The following is a 25,968-nucleotide window of genomic DNA, read 5'->3' as shown; positions in this document are numbered from 1 at the left end:
ATGTTTAGATAAATAACTGCAGGGGAGACAGTCCTCTGGGAGAGGCCAGACACCATAGGCAAATAATTGATTTACAAGGACAGAAAAAGTAGACATTCAACTTCTTCCTTCCTTCCTGGACTCATTCAAAGAGTAAGTCATACAGAAATATTTTTTATCTTTTAGTCTGTAAAGCTGGCTATCTTAATTAGCCAAAACCTCTGAAAGATTTCAAATGAGTGAGAAAGTACATGAGATGCAATTTTATTCTAGAAAATATAAATGGGGCAACACATGCAAGAAGTGTAATGATGCCCAATAAAAACGAAGTCTAATAACACATTGGAACATTCCAACATTAAGAGTGCTGTATATACAATAGACATTCCCTTATACTTAAACCCTTCTGTTTCTATACCCCTGAAGTTGCACCCTAATAAGGCTTAAACCTGTCAAAAAAATTAATACCTCCTTTCTGCAGCTTAAATCAGCTCAGAGACAGAAATATGAGACAGAAGTAAATACACTTTTTGTGCACGTTTATCTAATATCAAGACAATATAAATATAACTTTGAACATTATGTGAGCAATGCTATCACACAGATAGTAAATGTATCATTGCTATTGTATTCAGACACATATTTCAAATATATACCAGAGATCAAATACGTACATATTTAAGTAACTCAACTGAATGACTGAGCTGAATTCAAAATATTATGTTGTATAACAGGAAAAACTACTAGACAAGCTTCCTATATTTGAAATACAAGGAAACTGCAAAATTTATGATAGAAAGTAAAATGCTATTTGTCGCTAACACTCCTGATTTAATGATCAAATGCTGACAGAGAAGTAATGAAGCCTTTTCATTAATACTTGTCATTCAAAGAAATCCATAAACAATTTTGACAAAAATTTCCCAAGACTCTAGACTAAAGGAGGTAGGTGCCTAATTCCCATTTTATTCTATTGGATTTGAGTGCCTAAATTCTATTAAGATATCTTTAGAAACCACATCTTTATAGATTTTAAGGCTGAAAGAGATTGTTATGACCATTCACGTTTGGCATGCCTAATAGACTACAGAAACTCATTTAGCAATTCCTGTATAGCAAGTTTAATAACTTCTGTTCGAAGTAAACCACCCTTTTTTAGAAGCACAACCAGCTATAGTATCTTTAAGATGGAAAGTCTAATATTCCCTTGCTAACCTAATTGAACGGTGAACTGTTTTTCAATAGCCATTAAAAAAATTCAGTGCATTAAAACTACAGAAGGGGATGAACCCTACAATGGGGAGAAAAACACGCTACACTCCAACAAATTGGACTCTTTCATTATTACCTGGTACAGATAGGTTCTAAGTCAACAGTTAAAGATGTACTCAGGTAAATCCATTCTCAAGTATCTTTTTTTGACTTTTGAGAGATAACAGTCATTAAAAATGCATTGCTTTTTTACAGCTTGAGCTGAAACAGATATATAATTATCATATATATAATTCATTAAAACATATAAATCAGCTTTCCTTTGGTTCACTTCATTAGTTTAAATAATGAAAACTGTAAATATTAATATTAGGTACAGTTCAGTAAGTACATTTTAAATGAGCTGGAAAAGATCTATCACTTAAGAAGAGGAAAAACTAGCTAAAAATAAGTTTTATCTAGAAGTGCTTAGTCTTAACAGGGTTTAGGAATTCCAGCCTGGCTCATGTCAGAACCTTACTGGGATCCAGAGACACTAATCCACTAAAATCAAGCCACTAAAATCCAGTAAAGGTCATGATCCAGCGTTAAGTATTACTGCATACATGGCTGGGCCCAGGATCCTTAAAAATGTTGGTGCCCTTCTTACATGAAGGTCTGGTATTCCTGCTCCTCCTTGTAGCGACTAAAACACTTACTGAGAAAGCAAGGGACAAATCCAAGTCTCTGAATTACCAACTCTCCTCTTCCCTATTCCTCCCTCCAAGGCACCAACTACAGGGACACAGGGAAACATTAACCTGAATCCACTTAAACAGAGAAGGAAAATGAAGTCTACAACTTTATCAGCAAGTGCCCAGGCTGCAATTCTCATTACCGCACATTTGGAGGAAACCCCTCGATTCTTGCTGAGAAAGAAAGGTGGTGCAGAGTCTGAGCAACTGGAGCTTCCCAGAAGCTGTTGCCAGTGCTTCTGCTCTCCAGCTGTAAGGAGCTTGCAGTGCAGACACTCCAACTTGAGGTGGCTCCAAACGGTACACATGATCGCACCAGACTGCACTGATGGGTACCTCAGACTCTCCAGGTACACGGTAGAGAGCCTAGGTGTCTAAACCAAGGCTCTGAATTAAATTCTAAAAGGCACACCTAAAAATTAGGTGTTGCAGCACCTGTCTTTTAGATATTCAAATTTAGATATTCAAATAAAAATAATTTCACCTATTGAAGGTTAGAAATAACATTACAGCTTTTAGAGAGGACAGCAGTCACATTAAGTGCTAACTTCCAAACTACAGTGGGAACCCCACGAGCATTAATAACAAAACCACGATATTCTTCAGTGCCTATGCTAGCTCTGTGGTAAGATTTTCAGGATAGACTGGTACCACTGAGATGCATTTTTCCAATGTCTGTGACAATAGCAAAAACCTTTTTTCCTAGATATTTCATAGAGTAACAATGCTTCCCATGTGCTCTTTTAGCATGCAACACTACAAAGAGAGAAGCTCACCATTCTAAGTATTAAAACAAACAAGTTAAAAAAATAAACATTTCTTACACTGACTGCACTGAAATATTTCACAGTTGCTCATAAGATTGCTTAATTTTTAATACCTTCTCATCTAACACTTCATTATAAATCAAATAATTACCATCGCACACATACCGCCTCAACAAACCAGCTTGCAGAATAGGTCTTACAGTTGCAATTAAATACAGAAAGTTAACTGTTGTAAATGTTGTAGCACCCAGCACATCAACAGTCAATGTAATTTCTGACCAGGAATCAGGATTATGGCCTGTGTGGGCCATAATTTTATTTCAATAGTTAAGTAGCTGTTTTCACTTTTTCAAAATACTCCATTATCTTAAAGAGCTATTCAATATATCAAAGGGGCTTATTCTTCAAATGTCTGTTGTGCAATATTTTCCTTTATTGGGTAGAAAGCTAAACCTGAATTTCCTTAGAATTTAAACATTTACTCAGTGTTACACAAGGCAAATTATATATTTTTTACATTTTGTATCCATTTGCATAAGTGTAAATCACTGTGCAGAAGGGTAAGGCAATTAAAGAAAAAGCTCCACAGAACCACAAACCTGAAATAACTATTTTGACTGTATTTTTAATAATAGGTCTTTACTGGTAACGTTTAGACCCACCAAGTCAACGACAAAGCGTACTTGCTTTGTGCACAACAGCTTCTACTTTTTCTAATCTAGGGAAGCTGTGGCATTATAGCTCTAATTTTTCCCAATGTAGAAAACATTTGTGTGCAAAAACCCTGATTTATTATTGACTTAGATGGATTACCAAGCTCTGCTTCCTTCTTTAGCCTTGAACAAAGGCTAAAGTTCATGCCTTCACTGAGTAGCAGATGTTCATGAAGTTTGACCTACTGGGAGAGGAACGTGAACATGAACTCTAACTTCAGCGTATTTCACAGTTAGAAACATATTTGACAAAGCCAGTTCCAAAAAACCCCATAAAAAGAAAATGATATTTCACATAAGTATAATAGAAAATATCTAGTTCAACCTTTGTTTACACAAGATAGAAAAACATGCTTTTCTGGCATTCTAATTTTTCTAATTCCTGTTTCTGCATAATAGATTACGAGCAGATTTTTGGAGAACATACCACTGGTTTGCTTGAGAACAAAAAAGAATAGCGGAGCATTACAACCATTTCAGATTTCAAATAAGCTAGATATAATGAAAGGCTGTTGCAAGATTAGCTCTTGCCATTCAACTCTGAAAAATGGCAACAGTCCCATCAGTGTTGAAGACTAGAGGCAAGTAATTCAATAACAGAATATAATAGCATAATTTTATAGCAACATGTCAGATTTAAGCTAAGCTAGAGATAATTAGAAACTGTTATAAGATTAGCACTTACCATTTAACATCAGAAGATTGTCAGTCCCTGGATGTGGATAACTCAAGCGACCTTAAAAGAAAACAAAAACCAAAGAACAAAACAAAACAAATGCAGAGGGTTTAGCTATTCTGCTAGAAAAAATAATGAAAAATCACTGATTAGAATTTAAATATAAACTATATTTCCAGTTTGCCTAAGGGAAATAAAGAGCTAATATTTAACTCCAAGCACATTAACCAACAATACCCTTGACCTAAGTTAAAGCTGACAAGAACAGACTTCTTAACCTTAATTCTCTGGTCATAAGATCTGCAATGTGCTTTGGGATCAGCTCCAATAGGATAAAGCCACTTTTTGTTTCATGACACCCAGAAATAGTGCTGACTGCTTTAGCCTTCTCTTTCATAGTGACTGTGAATAACTGTACTATGCACATTGCTTAACAGAGTTGCATTTCTACAGTTTAGTGCTTCACTACTGAATCAATTTAAGAAAAATAGCAATTAAGGCATTAAAATTTTATTAATCAATTTATGACTGTATCTTGGTGTATTACATATAACCATTGCATTCAATATTTCTCAGTAAGTCTGGCAAAACTAGAGTACTGTTTTATCTACAGAACTAACAAAATTAAAGCATATGTTACGTAACATTTTGAACATTTTATATTGAATAAAAATTACATTAAACCCCCATATCCTGACGTTAGAATTTTTCAAGTATTGCATTTTACTATGTTGGTAGCATGTTACACTTCAATAGTTAGATGAACAGTTTAAAATGCACAGCTAAAGTGTCTGTTCACTACAAATTCCTTTTTATTAAAGGAGACGTTTTCTGTTTACAGGAAGCTGCAAACATACCAGTAGTGCACACTGACCTAGAGAGACGTTTACAATAGCTGCTGTGTTTGGAAGAAGTGTGCTTTAATGTGCAAAAAACTACATTTCCATCTATCTTGCTATTAAAACATACTTGCTTGCTTATAATCTGTAAGCATATTTAAAAAAAAAAAGCTGTAACTTAAACACTTAAATCTTTTGGAGGAAACGAGAATGTTTGTGGAGGCATAAAGAAGAATCCAGTCTGGAAGGAATGGGTGTTTAGAACTCACACAGGTTTAAAGGGGAAAATATATGCAGATGGCTTGCAAGATGTATTAGTAAGACACTGTCATAACCTAAAAAGGCTCACTCTTTCTAAAAAAAAAAAAAAAAAAAAACCCCCACAGGGGGAAAAAAAAAAAAAAAAAAAAGAAAACCATGCCAGCAATCCATATATTGAGGTTGTCTAACAATTCCTATCATACACTGTTGGGTTTTTTTCACCCCCTACTGTTGGTAAACCCCTGTGATTAGCAGCAAGACTGGAAATTTCTCCAAATAGTAATTCTGTGTCCCAAGGGACACCTTTGAGGTTAAATAAAAAATCTTTTTGCTGAAAATCTGTAAGTAATAGGGTTTAAGTTTTGCTCCTCCCCTTTAGGAAACCAATGTGATAATTTCCTACCAAAACCTATAGAAAAAATATACATTATGACCTCTTACACTCAAAATTTCAGAATAGCAAGATTAAGATCATTTAGGATATTTTATTCAGCCTTATTATTTACAGTAATTGTGGCAAAAAGATTTTCATACAGCTACGTACTATTTCTCTTCCCACAGATTTCATTATTATAAAAATTGATGGTATCAGAACACCTGCAGATTAGGCAGGATCTATTTGCTTTGGAATTTGAAAGTGTGGAGAAAGGGGTGAAGGGCAATGGCAATCTCCTGGAAAAGGGCAGATGAATGCATCCAAAGGGACTCTGCCGCCTTCTCTAACTTCCACAGAATTTTTCAGCAGGCTTAGACAAGATATTAAACAAAAATCTTTGCAGGAGCCTCTCTGTTCATGTTCCCTATCTTCAAGATGTCCAGTTTTAAAATACAAGCCATTTTTTCTGTCATGCTCAACATTTACAGCTATACTTAATGTTTTTTTGAACTATAAATATTCTGCCCTTCTAGCAATGCATGCTGGACTAATGAGAAAAGAATTAGGAACAAGGCATCCTTAATTTGTAATCTGGGAGCTGCCACCGGTTTGTTCAACCTGGTGTATAACAAGTCACTTTGCTTTACTTCTTAGTTCTTTGGTCTATAAAGGTAATACTCATTTCATTTGCTGAACAGCAAGGATTGTACAAGATTATTTACTGTCACCATCGTGTTTATATGTGGTGCTATAGAAATGCTTGCAACAATATGAGCTGTTTCTTGCAAATCAGAATGCTGTAACTATCTAGAATAACAATAGAATTTGTGAGAAATTATTATCTCATCTTGAACCTCCTTGAGTCTGTGGTGACAGTCTTTCTCCCCGTCTGTATACATTTATCTTCTTTTTCTATTCTTCACGGGAGACAAAAGATACATTTTTTTCCCCGTAATTACTACAGAAAAAGGGGTCAGATTTAAGGCCTAGCAGGAGAGAGAAGCCCACCAGTGTCAACACCTGGAGAGGAAAGCTGTTTTAAAAGATAGTAGATTCTGGGTTTGCAACTGTGGTTTTACACTCTTTTGCTCCCCCCGCCCCGCTATAGCTTCACAGACAAGCTGCAGCTGAAACATAGGTACCAAACTGAAAAAGCTGAAATAATACGGCACACCTCATTCAGTAGCGGGGAGAGAGTGCGCTACCGAGCTGGACCCACTCCTGCAGTGTAAAACCTACGAGCCACACAAACGCAAAGAAACCCAATCTCGCTGTGTTACGGAGATGAATTTGCTCACTCAGATAATGAATGACTTGAGCCTTAGAAAGGAAAATGAGTAACAGAGTATTCAGTACGTGTACAGCTGTAGTGATACTTCTTTTAAGTCTTATTTACATGGTTATTTCAGTGAAATCATACTTTGTATTATTGCATTCTGGTGAACTTAGTATTTGTGTTTACTCCCTTGTCTAGTACTTGAGCTGACAACCTTAAAAACATTTTTAATATAGAAGCTTAGTATCTTTTCAAAATATAATCACTGCTATTTGACACCTTAAATTAGGTTCTTATCCCTCAGACTAATCTGCTGAAGCAAAATGCTGCGTTTCTAGGGCGTCCACCTGAATTTAATAATATACATAAATTCGGAAGACTTCATGTGTGGAACTGGGTGCAAGATCAGTCTTATACAGAGCTCAGATTACACTATTTTTGAACACATTATTCTAGTTAAATGGATATATGCAATACTAAACCTCACTTAAAATATCACTATATAAAATAGAGAAGATGGGAGTAATCGTAGGACACTTTATTAATAATAACATTTTATTATTCATTTATTAAATTATGACAAATTACTTCTATCACATATTTCTTTCTAGTCAGTTATTTTCACTGCATGTTGTTTGATGCATTTTTAAAAAAAAGTATCATATGAAGAGCTTCCCTCACCACAAATCCTGTCTAATACCATTCTACTTCAATGTCAGTAATCTAAAGTCATATAAACTGTTCAATAGATATTCTAGTGATTCAGTGGCCTACGCATGCATAAAAGAGAAATTTTATTAATATATAAAGATGTTTTACTAGTTTAAAATCAACTACAAATTAGTTAGAGAATAGCTAAGATTTAAATAATAGACATATTCCATTCCTGAGAAATGAAAAGTAATCACTTCACTGACTGTCTACAGAACTTAACTCTACAGCATCCAAAATTTGAACCATGCTGCTATCTGGTACAAATACAATGCCCAATATTACAGTACTTTATGATAAAGTATCACATTATAGAAATTTTCTCTGTGCAAACCCGAACTTGCAGCTTCATCTTGTTACCGCTAATTAATAATTCTCACGTATCATAGCTAAATTCAAAATAGTATTGCTAAGGAGAACCAGGTATGTTTGACATTTCTTATGCAACTAGAGTTCTACTGAACTTAGCCCCCTCTTCCACATCTAAACGTGACTAATATTACCAGAACTGCTGGTATGTATTTCTCACAATGTATTCTTCTGTAAGGACAGAAAAAAATAAAAAGCTTGCAAATAAATTTTGGTGGGCTAGTTTATCCACTAAATCCAGTTAGAAGTCTTGCTAATCCAAACCATGAGGAAAGAGTAACAAACAGTTTTAGCTACGTTTAACTTAGTTTCTGTAATCTCATGTTACTAATATGGGCAATGGAAATTTAATTTTTTTTGTAAGTTGCTTCTGAGCATACAGATGTAGTTGTGCTTACTCACTTTTCATTTTAAGCCAAATTCATATCTACTTTTGGAAACGCATACTTTCTATTCCTATTTAACTAAAGTGTTGGAGGAATCCCCATATACTTAAATCTATCCCAAATATTTTAATGTAACAACCACTTTAAACATTGCTGACTCACGGTTTCACAAGTTTGATATTTCATGCACACACACCCTTTTTTTTAAAAAAAAAAAAGAAGTCTTAAATGGTTGAATTAATAGACTGAGATTCACAAAATTTCTTCCCATCTTCCTTTTATCAAGAGATCTCCTTACTGGAAGGAAAAAAGCTTCCAAGTTAAGCTTTTCCCAACCCACTTTAAGGGACCAGTGAATAGCTGAGGATTGCAGCAGTTTCAGAAAGCTCAGTTTTTGAATCAGTGTAGTTAAGACAACAGGACAAACCCATGTTTAGACAACACCTAGTTACAGAAAGCCTAGATACTACACTTTCAAATGCTTGTGTAAGAATTATGTAAGTCATAATCAGGCCAAATGTGTTGTCTCTGAGAGTCAGTCTATTTAGGCAAATCAGTCTTAAATATATGCTTTTATCATAAAAAGTTTCTATGACAGAAAGAGGAAACTATCTGTATGCACAATTTCAAAGCTTTGTATACGACGAAGAGTGAAGTTTTTCCTTCCATACTTTTTTGTTCAGCCTCAGAAACTCTTTTCTGAGCTCAATTTGAACTACTCTAGGAAGCAACTGCCTAACTTTAAAACCTTACAGCTTCATAACACAAAATAAAAACCAAATCTCTTTGACAGAAGTTACCATATGCAGAGAAAGAAAATGTTCTCTACTGTGTTGCTGAGTCACCAATGCTTTTCTTTTTACTTCATTGAGCATGTGCCAGCAGGTTGCTTTCAAAAGAAAGATGTCTAAAAGCTGAAAAGCTCAACTAAAGGAATTTAAAAGGAAAATAAAACCAAGCAAAAGCAAGACAGACTTCTAAGTGCATCAAGTTATTTTTCCCCATAGATAAGCTGCATAATAGTGTTTTACTTTTATTATTTACTACTAGCTATACAAAAAAATATATTTGCATAACTTGCCTACAAAATTTGGTTTGCCCCTCACAAAGAAACGGGAGAAAAATTTGACATGAAGTTAATATTCCCACTAACATAGCTATGGGCTAATTCAAGTTCAGTGCTAACTTACATCTAGCTTGCAGAGCTAGAAGAGAGTTGGTCAGGAAACAGAAATGAATTGTAAATCAAGTACATATTCGATACTCTTGCCTTGAAAAACAAGCCCTTAAATTACATATAAAAGACCGCAGTCTTTACTAGAAAGATGTTTAAAACAGTAGATAATGAATTCCATTAAACCACATGCTCCTCAACTCTAATATATATTCCATGCAAAATATAACCATTTCTTCAAAGTTTTTTTTTTCCATAAATTGTTTTAGCCCAAACGTATTGGCTTTCCTGTTTCTGAAGTGTCTAGAATCCAAGTTTTCTACGTCTTGACATCCAGAAGCACTGGTATTTATAGGAGGAGAAGGGAAAAAAATGCAAGTACGCAAGAGGTATGTCTAGAAAAGAGTTTTAATAACCATGCCTATTATTTCAGGTTATCAATATTTTAATTCTCTCAAAATAGTTTTAAGGGCTATTAGAAGAATAAAAAGGATATTTAAGAACAATGATGTAAAAATGAATTAATTTCTTTTAACTTTCACTAATTTTAACTTCAGTTTATATTCCATTGATTGGATGGGGTAGTCTTAAACATTAGTTAATGTCTTATTATGAAATGCATTTCAAGAAAGCTGCACGGGAAAGATTAGTTTTAACATCATCAGTATTTCTGCTGCAATGACTAGTGAAGTCAAACATTTATTCCCTAGTAACCTACCTTGAAAAAAATCTTATTGAAAGCTAAAAATGACTTCTTTCTTTTTATAATGTCTGTAGTAATTACTAAACTTTGTCTAAGTGAAGCTGAAACTAGGCATCTATAAACAATTTTTTGGCAGGCATAAACTTAGCTTTCACTTCATAATATATAGTTCTTTCAAGTTCATGAAAGCAAAAGTGGTGAAATTTGTCTCTCTCCTAAAATGCATCTTGAAATGCAAAACTTAAAGCTGTGAGCTAGTACACACAGCGTCTGTTCTGTATTGTGCAAAAAATCTGAGACAAGATGCTTAGTCATTCTCCAGATATTGTAAGCAGCTAAATCTGAAACACGTGCTTAAAATTCCAGGGACCTTCATTTAACTGCTGTGGTCAGATATAAAAGATGCATTGTTTTAGCGTGCTTAGATTTACTTAAAAACTTGTCATAAAAATATTCTCTAGTTACAAAATATTCTTTACTTATAACAAAGCACGTTATATATTAATACAAAAAAAACAAATAAATAACAATAATATTCTTAACACTTCACATTCTGCAAGCAAATATGATGGGTTCTTAAGTAAATGTCGGATTTTCCGTAGTGAAAAGAAAAGCCATAGGGACTGAAATAACAGAATTAGTGTTTCATGGTTTGCAGAAAAGAAAAAAGTTAAAGTTGCCAGAAGTTACAGAAATGCCAACTAATGGTGACTAAACAGAAGAGAGGCAGAGAGGAACTAAAAGTCTATACTAGGATGTGATCTCTTCTTCCCATTTTCAGTCAGTAAGGAATATTTCTTGTGTCTTACTGTTACTTTTTCAGCTGAAATAATAACTTCCAAAGAGAAAAAAATACCTTCATCAAGCAATTTAAATAACAGCACACAATTACTCTATTTAAATTCAGTTGGTGTGTGCATTGTTCTCTGGCACTCAAACAAGAAAAATGAATTTCCTTTGAATTCATCACTATCTATGGCTTCCATCTGTTTTAGGTCAAACATAAAACTTAGCAGAATTTTCACTGCAAGAATATGATGGTGAAACTGTTAAAAATAATCTCTTAACTGTAGACTGAAACCATATACTCATGTCCCTAGAAAGCACAGAATAACTATGGAAAGTTTACTAAGTTTTTCAAGTGTCTATGAATGAACCCAATTCACTTTAACATCTTGAAGCTTTGTCTTGTCTTATTCTTGCTGAAAAATGGTTGTTGGAAATACATCGTTTTCATCTATTGTATCATAATGAAATATGGAGATAGGAATAAAAATAAAAATGGGTCTTTTCTCTGCTCTCTGTGCCTCTGAAAACCAGATTGGTTTTCAGGAACCTGAGAAGTGCCAATGACAGTATATTGTGACAGAAGATCTGCATTCTCTAATTTTATGCCTAACAGTAGCTTTACCTTTTACTATCCTTCCTGATGGCAGATTTGGGTTCAGATAACCAAAGAAATATTAGTCACCACCTGACTGTGTCACATTGAAGCAACAATGCTTTGAAACAGGGATGATCTAACTAGTTACCTTGTCTTTGATGACACATGCACGCTTACCGTGCACAGCAGTTACCACTGGGCTAACTATTCACAGGTTTCAACCCCTTTATGTTACTTAGTAATGTTTTGCAAACATGCAGAATAGACAGAAACTCAATTTAATAATGGACTTAAATGATAAAATTATTAAAACTGGAATTAATTCTCTGTAGGCAGTAAGAAACAAGAAATCAGATTTAAGAAAAGGAGGAAAATTAACTGGCTAAATGCTACCTACTTACTGATGCTTTGTAGAGATTTTCAGCTTGAAAAAAAACAAACCACAAACTTTTGGCTTTACATTGGAAATCTTACAATACTATTACATGCTATCTGAATACTACAGGTCTTCCAGCTGATTACAGATCTTAACAGAACCATGAGCAGACTCTGGAAAAGTGTCTTTCAAATTAGGAGAACACAGGCCCTTATGTACTAAAGTAATATATAGCCTCTAGAAATGGAGAATGGATGGGAGTAAATAACAATATGAAAAGAAATATTTTTCTATTTTTTTAATTTTTTTTCCTATTACTTTAATACTGAGACTTAATTTCTGCAAAGCAAGCCTGAAGTCTCGGGTAACTTTAAAACTAGATTGTGTTAGTCTAATTATAACACCACAAATGAAGTAACATTTGATCAGACCACATAAAATGGCTTGGGCTCCCTGCCCCAAAATTCAATGGTAAATGCCACCTGAGAACAAGTACAGGAAAACAGAATTCAGAAGAGTGAGTTAATGTACAGCAAATAGTCGAGTTAAAATTGAAGCCCACAAATATTAGCTATATGCTTACTGCTGTGGCCAAATGATTTGAACAGAGCCCAGAAGGGTAAGTGGAACCAGCATTCTAAAGCCAAGTGTATTTCTGGACTTCTTCAGACAAACAAAAACTGGACAATTAAGTGCATTATTACCCTCCAGAAGCTTTGAAAAAAATACTTGAAAGGGTAAAACCTGAATTTATCAGTGGACCTAATTTTCTTTTCAGCTTCCACTGCAAAGAAAGGGAAAATTAACCGGCTAACACTGGCAGCAGTTTGATTCCCCTCCCACCCTCTTTAGGCTACCTCTAACAGAACAGTGTATCTTTACAAACTGAGGTAGAATTTCGTACAGCAGACAAGTAAATTTCAAATAAAACTATGAATTTCTTGGGGGAAAGGAGGGATGGAGGGGAGAGGGAGAAAAACCTATGAAGACACTAAAGCTTAAGTTTTAAACAACTGTAAATGAATGTTTTCAATAAAATACAGCTTGAGATTGACCTTTCATGCGAGTTGAGAAAATAGTTCATTTGCTATTTTAATATGAACCTAGAATCTAAATTAGCAATCAGTATTAATTCAAATACGCAGAATGGATGACCCTTTTTTCTTTATTTAGCATAATAACATACCTTTAAGTGGATCATGCTCTGCTCTCATAATGTCAATAAGGGAGTTTTCCAAAGAGTGCATATTCAGACTGTCATACATTCTATTTCGATCCTAAAAGAGAACAAAATCCTTAGTATCGGAATACAAATTCTGTACTTTTTAATAGGAAACTTGATAGGGAGACAAAGGTGCCTTCTAAAGGCTGTACGCTCAGACACTATGGAGATGCACGACGATACAAAAGCTTAAGATACCTGATTTTATTAACAGTTAAGTTTAATAGCATCCAAATATAAAACTAGAGATGCACTGTGAAGAACTCTTCTGTGTATGCGTTTTGATAGCATGTGATTGCCTGTTTCCTTCAGAAGAACTGCTTGAATCAGTTGTACTGAACCACAGCAGAGTTAAGCATTAGGCTGTTTGATGCAGGAGGAGCTACAGGACAAGGACAGACACCTCATATGAAAGAAAGCATCTTCTTGGTGCTTGGCTAAGTACCTTGCATGGTCCCTCAGCCCCCTGCTGTGACTGTGCTTCCTGGCTTCTGAGTGATTAATTGGAGACCCTTTGCATACAAAGACTTGAGTTACAAATGGTCAGCACTAAGTGGTTAAAGGTTCGAAAATTAAAGCCAAACTATGAAAAGAAAATGTCACAAAGCTTACTGATAGATTACCAGCCTTACAGAGAACAATTTTTTTGCACATTAAGCTTAAGAAGTTACCATAATGTCCTACAAATATTTTCACTGAAGGCAATTAAAGTTATTATAATAAATCATAAATATTTTCACTGACTTGATGTTCAACTAAGATATTCTCCCACGTTTTCTAATACATCCAAGTTACAGAGACAGAAAAAGATGACTTCTAAAGTCTTTGGTCTTTCTGGGATAACTTCACAGACTGAAAATAATTTGTGTAAAACCTTAATGTCTTCTATTTGCAAGGCTTCTGGCTGGACTGTATTGCACTAAAAGGAATACTGTAACCATGCCTTAATTTTACTGTTGTCTGCTCTCTGGCTGCACTGCAGTAATTCAACAAAGTAGGATGAAATATACCACACACATCCCCTGACCGTTAAAATTCACTACAGATGCAGCCATCCACTTAGTACGTATGAAACGGGGACAGAAGGTATCTGACCCACACCCACTGTGATTTTCCATGACAGTTTGGCAGAACATAGACTATGTTCAAACTACATCCCTCAGCAAGCAGGTATTCTTCACATTTGGGAAGTGGAAAAGCAAGCTTGGAAATAGAGGTTTTCTAAGAATCAGAAACTGTGACTTATCAACAGCTTTGCAAAACAAGCCATGATGAAACTAAGATTTTACTTTCATCTTTCTTAGAAAGTTTAGTCATCTTGATACAATGTTGGGATGAAGAGGGAAAAGCCTTTTTTGCCAGCTCGCTCTCCCTCAAACTATAAAGTAATGACTTCCTGCTGTGTTCATTTGATTGGATCCTTTATATTTTTTTTTTTTTGGAAGCCATTAGATAATTTTAACGATAAATTTAAAAAGTAGGTTTCTCATCTCCTGCTATGTCGCAGACCACATGCCATGACACTTTGCGAGGTGATCTTCTACCCAGTTTGAGTGCCAACAAGTCAACAGTACTATTTTAGTTCACAGCAGCCTCCTTTGGGACTGGCTGGCTTTTGTTCAGTTGTCTAGCTGTCCTGAGAAGCAGCAGAATGAAACTGAAGTGACTAATCTGCTTCCATGCCCTTGCAGGTTTGTTTCTCAACAGCACAATGAAAAGAACCTGCTTACCATAGCAAACTTGCTTTCTATAGAAGGTGTGAGCAGTGACAAAGCCGGATCTGTTCCCTACTGTCCCCTAGCATTCAGAAGGTATCTCATCAGGATTTTTAATAACGTCTTAAATTCAGCTGAAGTCAGTAATTGGTAGGTATTAAGTGCCCTTGCAAAAACTAACGCTGAGTAAACAGAAAACGTGCTTTGCTACCCCTGTGTGTGCTTTGATAGCATGTGATTGCCCGTTTCCTTCAGAAGAACTGCTTGAATCAGTTCTAGTGATCCACAGCAGAGTTAAGCATTAGGCTGTTTGATGCAGGAGAGTAATGTCTGTAGAGCTCAAGTTCATTTCACGCAAAAGTTAAATAGTGAGTAAGGTGAGAAAGCGGAGAAGAACTACTATTGGTAAAAACTGGACTGAAATTTATGTGTGACACTATCTTTGTTACAGGCTCACTAAATAATATGTTCTTATTTAGTTTTTGATCATTGCTATACACATGTACGTTGAGATAACACATGACTATCTGGCAAATGGTCATTACTGCAGGCTTAGCTTTGCTCTGGATGGCAGAAGCCTGTAAGAAAGGGCTCCATCATAGTTAATTCCTAAAACTGGCCCGCTTGGTCATGGATCTTACAGAGAAATGCAAAAGTAAAACATGTAACATTCATTTGTAAACTGCTCCAGTTGCAGACATGGAGCAATGATTGTAACTTCACTCTTGCATCATTCTGTTTTGCAAATTCTGTGTATTCAAATTAAAAGGTCTCATGATGCTGGAAGCAGAAGAAACAAACTTTTCCCATCCCCTTTACACCTTAGAAAGGTCACGACCATAAAGCTGAAAAAGGAGGTTTGTTTCTTTGAATTGTATTACTTCCTTTCTAGCAGTGGAAACATGCAATAGGCATACACCATACAATACAAAAATGTTGTGGATACACTACAGTAAAGCAGGATTGAAACATGGGAATTGTATTCTGCTATCACACTACCCACACCACAGTATGCACTAGTGAGTTTGGCTAACATCTAGGTAATCAATGCTTCAAACTTTTCAGATCTATTCCCATTCACACTGATGCTCTACATGCTATAAAGCAATATTATCTGAAATTTAACTGTCTCAAAAGGAGCAAGTCATTCTTTGGGTACAAGGTTCATTTTAAACCTTTCTGCAACTCAGCTTTATAATGCTAAAACACTGCTTTGTGCTCCCCAAATATGTGCATCGTATCTTTAAAGAGCACAGTTATCATCGATGCAAATATGAAGCTTGCATTTCAAAGCAGAACTTAAAAGTATTTCAATGATGTAGGTCATATCAGCAAAGATTTTCTAGAAAGTTCTGCTGCAGAGAAATAACCACAATGGTTTAAGAGGGGATGGTTCTACTATAGCATGCTCTGCTTGATCAGAAAGCTTCCACTGTGATTTTCCTCAATCTTTGGGACAAGCACAAGCAGTATTACCCCTGAACATGCTTGTTTCAGATAGTTTTCCATGCACATGGAAACCGTCCTAATTCTTGGGACTATCTTTAGTTTCATTATTTCAGCACGGTTGATAAGCAGTTATCTTCTAAAACAACCTGGAGCTACCTTTAAAACAACATGGAAATAGTTCTAATTCTTGGGACACTTTCCATGTTGTTTTAAAAGTAGTTCCAGGTTGTTTTAGAAGATAGCTGCTTATCAACCGTGTTGAAATAATGAAACTAAAGACAATCAGTAGCACAAAGACACTGATACATAAGCGTATATGTTAATACAAGTTTTGTATTATCTGACTCCAAAAGTTCCTTTTGTCAAGGCTGAATTCCTGTAAAATATTTTTGCATTTCCCCTCACCTCTGTGGCTCATCAGTCCTGTGCTAAGAAGCAAGTGAACTCCTTGTGTCAGAAGGTCCGTATATCAGTGGAATGTCACAATATAATGCTAGTTTTCTCCCCGGAGCCGACAGTTAACCTCTCCCAAGCACTACAAATTCTCACACTAGCTTTTCATTTCTTTTTAACTGTATAAGCATTGGAATCCTGCTTCACCTACCTTTCCAATACCAGAATCGCAACCGCACTCATACACAGCAGAATTGAAAATGTGGTTTTGGTATAACTGCCGACAGATTCAGAGGTATATCGCTAAGTGACAAACTGTCACCTCAACTTAAAGGTTAAGACCATGTAAGAAAGTTTACAGAAAAGTGGTAATTCTTTCTGAATTTTTACAAATTTACACAATATAGGAGAAGCATGATGTATCCTACCAATAGAATATGGCTAGTACTAGAAGGACTTTTTGACAACGTTATGCAAAATACATCTACAGAGTGTGCATTTCAGAAGTCCTCCCCCAGACATCTAAAGGTGGAATGAGTCAGAGGAGGGCAGCTTTCTCTGAAGAGCAAGTTTGAACACTGAATTGTTAGACAAATAATTTTTCTCAGGACAGTCTATTTCAGACTTCTAAATATGTCCATGCAATTTATGCAAAGATTATCCTGTTTGAGCATTTGCAGAAATGCAGTGCAGTCACATCTCAAAGCATATATAGTCATCTATGCATTAAAAAAATACAAGGACAGAAGCTATTAAACAGTGAATACGATTTTGCTAATCTTTAACCACAAACACTAAAAATAGATGCTCATAGTTAAGAAGTTAAACAACTTTGAATTTTGGACACATGCTTTAAACTACTGATCTGTAGGACTACTTAAAGACTTCCGACATAGAAACTAAATTTAGTAAATGCAAGTATCTTTAAAATCTGCTCCTTTACATGTCCTTTCATGTTCTAAAGAAATGTAGCACCATCCAATGGAGGCTGGAAACAAAAATAATAAAGCTTCTAGTCTCAAGCATGGTTCTTAGTTGCCCGCAAAGACTCTGTAGCTTTGACCTTGCCGAATTAACTGGACTTTTAAAATGCCCAATTAAAGAGACTTTCTTAAAATCAGTTCCCAAACTGAAGTGTTAACAAGTTCCACTTTTTTCCTGTAAAACTGACCTGAATAAAAATGTGTTTTAAGACTAGAAAGTGACAGGTGATTTAATAATAAAGATATGGCAGACAAAGTACCCAAATACAGTATTCAGTGTTGATGTTAGCAGTAATAACCTGACAATTAAGTACATTATACATTCTAAAATATCACCTTTGCTAACATCCAAACTTCAAGTCATTCTCATTTTAGTGAAGACATACTGTAATCATAAGGCCCTGGTTGAAACCATGACTAGTGTAAATGAGAAACTTAATATGAAAACCCATGACAACCACAATTTTAGTTCTATAAAAAAGCAAGAAGGAAGGCTTGAAGTAGACACACGAAGTTGCTTGGTTACTTTCCATGGTACCATTAGTGGCAAAGACGAACTATAATATCTGGTAGACATCTGTGAACAGTCAGCCTGACGACAAAAGTGTTTTAAAGTTAAAATGACACAATCTGCTATGTAAGCTAGCTAAATTAGGCCTAAAATGCACCAAGAACAGGTCCTGTGGCAAAGACACACCTACTTCCCAAATACATAAGCATTTAAAAACAAACAAAAAAATCCCAACAGCATGTACTGTATCCATACTGGAGTACTTCAGCTCAAGAATGTACATTCATAAACTGGAAACAAACCAGACACATTATGGAGATGATTAAAGGCTTGGCAAGACTGACTTATGAGGCAAAACTAGAAGATTTGTATATTAATAGCTTCAACAAAATAACTAAACGAAAAATTAAAATTTGAAGGGGAAGTTGTTATTCAAGTTTTGGGTTCTTTTTGGTTTGGGTTATTTTTTGGTTGGTTGGTTGGTTTTTTTGGGGGTGTGTGATTTTTTCCCCCTCTTCACCCCCCCTCCTCTCCCCCAAGACAAGTTAGCAGCTAGATACTCCCAAAGCCTTCAAGTTTAACATGAGCAGCCAAACATTCAGCACTTCTCAAGAAACAGGCCACCTATTTAGGAGTCTAAATACAGCATCGAGAACCCAACTTTAGCAACCTGATCTTCATCTAATATTGACTGGTATGTGTATCATCTAAATGAACCATTTAAACGGTTACATTTATTAAACTGTACTAAAACTGTCATGTTGAGAATCTTAAATCCTCCGAATGGAAGCAATTGTAAGATGGAAGCAACATGACAGCAGTTTAAATTAAGTATCTAGAACTAAGTTGTAATGTACAATCTTAAAACTTATTTTGTTTTGCAATTGTTTTATTTTTGAAAACTTCAGCACATTTCAAAAAATAACTAGAAAAAGAAAAATCTGCATTTGTGAGAGATGGTACCTCACCATATAAATTTCCCAGCTGGAGAGCTATATTCAACACAGAAGAATAAAGCTCAACATTTAGGACCATGAACATTGCACGTACTGTTTGTTTGAACAAACAGGAAGGACAAATCAAGGTGAAAACCACCCAGACACGCAGTGTATTTCCTTAACTCAAGAGGGACGCAGAAACTAAATTCATATTTATAGAATGCAGTGTTTTTACTGGAATGAAAATAGTTAAACACTGAAGTGTGTAACACAGAAGTGTATTAGTAAAACATTTTAAGTTTTAGTAAGCTTATTTGCAAGATATTAAGAAACATTAAGCTTGCACTCAAACTAGGGTTAGCAGACACTGCAATTTAAAAAAAAAAAAAAAAAAAGAGAAATGGTTAATTATTTTCCTCATCCAAGGAATGTAAATGAAAAAATGAATATACAAAACACTGGTTCCTGTGCTTGCATTTTGGCCACGGAAGCATGTTTTTTGGGGTTAAAAGACAGCATCTGAGATTAGAAATATATTTTTAGCTCTGTGCCCTATATTCTTTTTTTTTTTTTTTGTACGTTAGATCAGGGAGTAAGAGAATATTCATATTCTCTAACTTCTTGATGTATAATGTAAGTCCCTAAACTGGAATCCCAGGGGCTGTATATGGTCAGTGGTGCCAGGTATGTTCTTCTAGAGAATTAGATTATCTAAATAAGGAGCCTAGATTCTCTCAAAGGAGAGAGAAATAGGCTCCTCAATTAAATGCTTAAGTTAGATGGTATGAATATCCGACAAGACTTCTAATTGCTCCTTAATGATTCTGGTACAAGACAACAATCCCTTCCCTATATAAAGTACCTATAATGGTGTAAACAGCGTGGCAGAACTTAAGACTTCTATACATAATTTTGTCTATGAAAGAATTACGATTGATGCAGTTTGTGTTATCTTAAAAACCTGAGGGAGAAAAAATAGCTTCTGACAGGGAGTCACATAAGAAAAACTTGTGTATTGGCTTAATTTGCTCATGTTTAAATCAGTGTTGCCATGATGTTTAACTACTTTTATTTAAAAAGAAAACAAAAACTCTTGAACTTTAGAAATGTCCCCTGAGAGGTGTCCTTCACAACTGCTGTAAGCAAAAGCAGCTTTCCTGCAACTAATGTGGCCACTGTGAGTTCAACTTCAAATGGGATACGTTTCAGTTTTAACTATGAAGTACAGAAAATCTGCTTTCATCCCTTTAATACCCATAATTACTTATTCAGTTACCAGTAATGACATTCATTGTCACTAGTATATTACTTTAATGCCAAGAAACATTATTTTCATCAGAATTGATGTCACTTCTATACTGGGGACCATCCATCAATGCAAACACAAAAGAATAAAGACATTTTGTGGAAGGGAAAAGCTTTGAATTTTTGTACGATTCCTGTGTGTCTTATCTTGTTTGCATCAGGTACACGTTTTACAGAAACTGGATGAGCAGCTGACACTGCTGAATGCCATCTGGACTTCACAAAAAATACACAGCATTTAAAAAAATGATAGCAGAACATTAATCATCTACAGAAAGTTAGTCAGTGAGGACACTGACTTTTCTAAACAGTTTTCATTTGTTAAGCTTGAGCTAGCTAAAGTTCGGAGGAGAGGTGCTTTGTCCACCATACAAAATGACTACTGCAGTTAAAACAAAGATGCGTGATCATATGGAAAAGTATTCTGCAAAGCTGTGAATGATGCAGCATGTACTCAACATGCATGCTAAGGTGTATTTTCCCTGTGAAAGCTTGGAAGAAATAGGTAACTTCTACACACACATAAATATTTTCGTGCAAGACTTTCCAAATTGCACAAAATTTAATTACTGCTATTTTTGAGTATCTTCTGAAATTACTACCGTATCTTTAAGAATCCTCAATCTAAATACCTCAGCCTTTTATGGAAGGAGAAAAGCACAGTACAAATTAGCAAGAGGGGTGTTTGACAGCATCGCAATTGCCAACACAAGTCCTCATGAAAAGAAGCATGAGCTCCAAGCTCTATTTAACTTTTTCATTATGACTTGCAAAATCTAACTGTCATCTCAAGGAATTAACCGTGTAACAATGGTATGATAACTGAAAAATAAGAACATTATTTCAGAGTAGCAAAGAAATTTATGGAAACATCTAGTGTTTCCACAATAGCAGCAGATAGCGCTTGCAGACCTTCAAACAGCAGTATTTTTATTGTGTTCTGCAACTCTGACTTCATACATGTAAGGGAGGTTTAAGCATAGACAGATCTACAGCATAAACATATAGGCAGACAAACATGTCTCTTTATTTGGTGTTACTTGGTGGCTCTGGTGCTCACAGGTAAGACTAACAACAATTAAGTGTGCCCACCTTCTCTCTCTGACCCTCTCTCTTCAAAAAAAAAAACCAAACCAACAAGCAACCCTAAACAGAAATATTAATGTAATTTATTATGAAGTTAAAATGCAATGATTTTTTTCTACCCTACTAGATAGGCATGATTTAGATTATAGCTGGAATGCACAAGACACTTGCTTAGACAGAAAATGAGTTCATATGTATTAGATGACTGCGTTAGAAGCTTCTGAAAGTTCAAAGTAGTAGTCATACAGACTTGTAAGGCATATTGAATGAGTAAGTATGTTCGCAACTTGTGCTTAGCTGCATATGAATTCCAGTGTATACATCACCACAGTTTCTACCTATGATGGCATCAGCATTTTTAACGCTGTTCCTTGGGCTAACATCTTCAGGAGACATTTCAGTGTTTACTTTCAACTATTTTTGGAGCCCTCCACTGCAAAGCATCACCTATCGGTAATGTTTTTCTCAACAGATCAGGTTGAATACCTAAACAATGGCACCTTTTTTCTCCATCTCTCCACCCACACAAAAACAGTTCAACTGTGATATTCCAGCTAGCAAGGCTACTTAAGGGAACGGGTCTTCACAGTATAGGCAAATCCTCTTAAGTTTTCAGGTCCAACGCATACACTTGGAGCAGAATTTAGGTATGTCCAAAAGTCACCATTAGCCTCAAGAATACTGCAAGTATCAGAGCTCACCTGGATAGCGTCGGGACATGGCCAAATGGAACTCCACCAGCAAAATGGTAAGAAAAGTTGGAACTTCAGTGGGAAATCTGGTCCCTGGGAGCACCCTTTTGCCACTAGTATAGCTACATAAGGATCAGCTTGCTAATTGATGCAAATACAGCTGTACAAACTCAAATACGGTCACGATTACAAAAAATGAAACTTTAGGTTACTCTCTGTGAAACCTAACAAAACCCAACTCCAGTAGTCTTACGTGGAGATAAACAAACATTCTAATTATTTTCTCTGCATATTATTTTTTTTTTTAACTTTTGCTGGAATGTAGTAGCTCAGTGTGAGACAAAAAACGAAGCTGGTGCAGGCATAACAAAAATTAAAGTCCATACAGAATTAATGGAATAATCTGCTTTCTATTTTAAAATGCATCATTTCTAAAATAAGTTGCCCACGCCTTTTTTGTAACAAAAAAAAAAAACAACAAAAAACCATGCAAAAACTGTGAATTGTTAGAATGGCAACAGAGACTGGGATCTAAAGAATAAAGGTCTCCACTAACAAGAAAAGTTATGACTAGATTAATATAGGCAGGAATGGGAAAAATAACATTTTATCAACAGGTAACTGAGGCTGGAGTTAAGTGACTTACCCAAAGTCACATAAGATGTCACCGACAAATTCAGGAGGTGAACTCAGATCTTTAGTTCTAAGACACATCCTCCTGTTTAACACTTCTAAATTACAGGGCTTCCAGCCAAAACATAACATAAAAATTGCTAGAATGTGGAGGAGAAAAAAAATCTCATTAACATGGAATGGCTGCCTAGAATATCAGTAAAAGATGAACACGACAAAGACTCAGAGCCATCTACAAAAGTAAGAAAACCTATGTACAAGGACGAGTGAACCAAAAAATCCTGAGTTTTAAAGGGATTTACAAGAACAGGAGCATTACCATAGGCAGAAAATACTTGGTGGATTAAACATATTTTATTCTATTGCTGCATCAGCGGCTAGAGTTTCTATCTTTCTTGACAGTCAATATTATTAATTAACTGTGAGACTCATATATTGCTGAACACTGAAGAAGTTGGGGTTAGTTGCAATTTAGGACTAAAAATAATATAGAAATACCCAATTTTCAAATCAAGTATCAGGGCTGTAACCACTGTTTAATTCTCCTTTAACGTTAATGAAGCCAAAATGCTAGACTATGAACACACCAGTTATGTACCATGCTTACCTGCAAAGGAAGGAGAGTATTACTGTTGTTGTCAGTTCGGAAAACATTATCTTCAATCCACGATTTTGGTGTCAGTGATGGAGTGGAGCGAGTAAATTTAGGAGGAGCTATGACATTACCAGAAAAGGGCTTCTTCAAAGGAGAGATCTGGTTCATAGTTCCTGGAATTCCCATGTTTCCAGTTCTACGATGGTCTCTGCCATGCATTCCTCCCCAGGATATATTTCCTGTGCTCCAGCCGCTACTCTGATTGCTCCAGGGCGACTGCTTCAGAAGAGGCTATAAAGAAAGATTCGTTCATATTATTTTGAAAATACTTGAAATGTTTTTCTGCTTAAAAAAGAAAAAAAAAAAGGCAAACCAACAAAACCCAGACCAACCAACCCCCAAGTTGTGCAGAGATTTCTATAAACCACTCTCTCCTGATAACGTGTGAATTAAATACTCAAGCAAGGAAGAAAACACAGCACCATTAAAAAAAATGTGATTCCTACATCCTCCCATACAACCCCCCAAAAAACCCACAATACTTGTGCAAGCAATTTAGATTATCATTTTCATAATTGGTAGCATGCTTTAAAGCTATGCAGTAGAACAATTTCAGGGTGTAAAACCATATTACAAAAACCCCTGAGACCATTTAATCATACATTACTTGGTATTATATAGTGAGATCTCTGCAAAAATAACAAAAGAACTTCAGAGGTAAATTTTAAAAATTATTATTAAAATAATTGTTATTCTACTAATAATTATTTCTACTCAGTCTGTAGTAGTATTTCACTACAGTGAGCAGAAATTTAAAAATTAAAATTCAGATGGCAGATTTCCCCCCCAGTATTTTGAGTATCATTGTCTCGGTATTACCATATAAGAGCAAAAAGAGCACTGATTACTGTAGAGAGAATCTGTTTGAAGGAGCTATCTTAACATTTCCACATTAAAATGCATTATTCTGAAGCCACTGCTCAAGTATTTCTGGAGTAATGAACAGGACTATCTGTGGAATTCTGCAGGGTGGAATCTGGGGGGGTAGGGTGGTGAGGATTTTTTTTTTTCCCCCCCTATTTAGACACAGCATAAAGTATTTCTGTATCTAACAAGTGCACTATATTCCTTGATATGAAAATGTAAGTAGTCTTTAGAGGGATGATTTTACTGGATGATTAAGTTTTTATTCCTAAACCACAACTCGTGCTAAAAAGTGACCTATAGAGGCTGTCATACTACCAAGAGGTGGACCCATTGAGCCTGACAGACAGTGAAGAAGAGTATTTATCTTTAGTGTTCTCAAATCTGACTGCTCTTGGAAAGGCTTTTTCTTAAACACAGAAATGGGGGTGGGGTGGATATTCTAAATTCAGTTCTTCTGTGAAGTCAAAACACAGTAATTTTAACTCAAAGCTTAGCTGCAAGCAGCCCTCAGCTTGGAATTCTAGTAACTTAAAAATTTAAAGCATGCCAGTATGTTATGTATTAGATAAAATGGAACTTTCTGAAGACAGAAAGATAAAATTATAACAATTATCCCCCCAAGAGAACAAACAAAAAAACCCCACTAAAGCCAGTTTTGGTCAAGTAATCAGGAAAACATCCCATTCTATATAATTATATATAATTATGTTGTAAAACTTGAATACTTTGGTTGGAATTTTGGGAGAGGCAGGCACTCTATTGTGAAACAAACCTTAAGAGATAATGCCAAATGTTAACAAACCTCTAATATTGCTAGCTATGCTGTCACGGCACTGTTTTAAGTTTACCCACAACTTGTGAGAGAAGATTCCTGCACACCTCACTGTCGGAGAACTGCTTTGGAATTTGTTTGAAGAGGGCTATTATAGATGTTAAGGACAACTAGCTCCTAATCATGATGCATCCAAACCAGTTCTTGGACAGGCACACCTAGTGTGAGACTCCCGTTCGGACAGAAATGCTTCACAAATCCAGTTCTACCGATCACAACTGACAGGATTTACTACTAGAATGAACGAAAAATTAAGATGAGGCCTATATAACCTCGACCTTTCATAACCGAGCAGATGATCGGCGCAAGATGTGGCCATAAGGCACGAGCAGGTATTATTAAGGTGGATCTGCTTTTCTCCGATCTCTTACAATGAGTATTTTGTTCCAGGAAGAACAGGTAAAGTTCCATTTCAACAGGGATCGTTACACCGCTCGATTAAAACCGGCAGCAGAACCACGGTAACCCTGAAACACAGCGCTGCCCTTTAGATACAAGAATTCAAGTAATGCCGGGGAAAAAAAAACAACACCACCACAAAACAACCAAAACCGAAAGGGCGACAACGCTGACAGCTTTCCCATCCGAATCTGCTTTCGGGTGAGCTGTGCCCGCCCAACCGAGGGGGCTCCGGTGCCGCCAGGGCAGGTCCGGGGCTGGGGAAGGGGCTCCCCGGGGAGGCGGTGCCGGCGGGGGCTGTCAGCCTCATTGTTCCGGGGACACCGCGCTCGCCAAGGCCGACTGCGGGGGG

The 25,968-nt window shown here is 35.9% G+C and overlaps 1 protein-coding gene across 1 annotated transcript in view; it reads right to left on the bottom strand.

Annotated features, from left to right (window-relative positions):
* Nucleotides 1–25,968, bottom strand: part of CPEB2 (cytoplasmic polyadenylation element binding protein 2) — a 69,875-nt gene that overhangs the window by 25,112 nt on the left and 18,795 nt on the right. The window contains exons 2-4 of the mRNA XM_009887657.1: nucleotides 23,471–23,749; nucleotides 13,123–13,213; nucleotides 4,091–4,141 (exon numbers count right to left, since the gene is read on the bottom strand). Of these exons, the coding sequence (XP_009885959.1) occupies nucleotides 4,091–4,141; nucleotides 13,123–13,213; nucleotides 23,471–23,749 (421 nt within the window). The remainder of the gene's footprint in view (nucleotides 1–4,090; nucleotides 4,142–13,122; nucleotides 13,214–23,470; nucleotides 23,750–25,968) is intronic.

This window comes from Charadrius vociferus, unplaced genomic scaffold, assembly GCF_000708025.1.
Source record: "Charadrius vociferus isolate BGI_N301 unplaced genomic scaffold, ASM70802v2 scaffold306, whole genome shotgun sequence".
Lineage (NCBI taxonomy): Eukaryota > Metazoa > Chordata > Aves > Charadriiformes > Charadriidae > Charadrius > Charadrius vociferus.
Note: the sequence above shows the minus strand (reverse complement) of the source record. Positions and strands in the feature narration are given on the sequence as shown.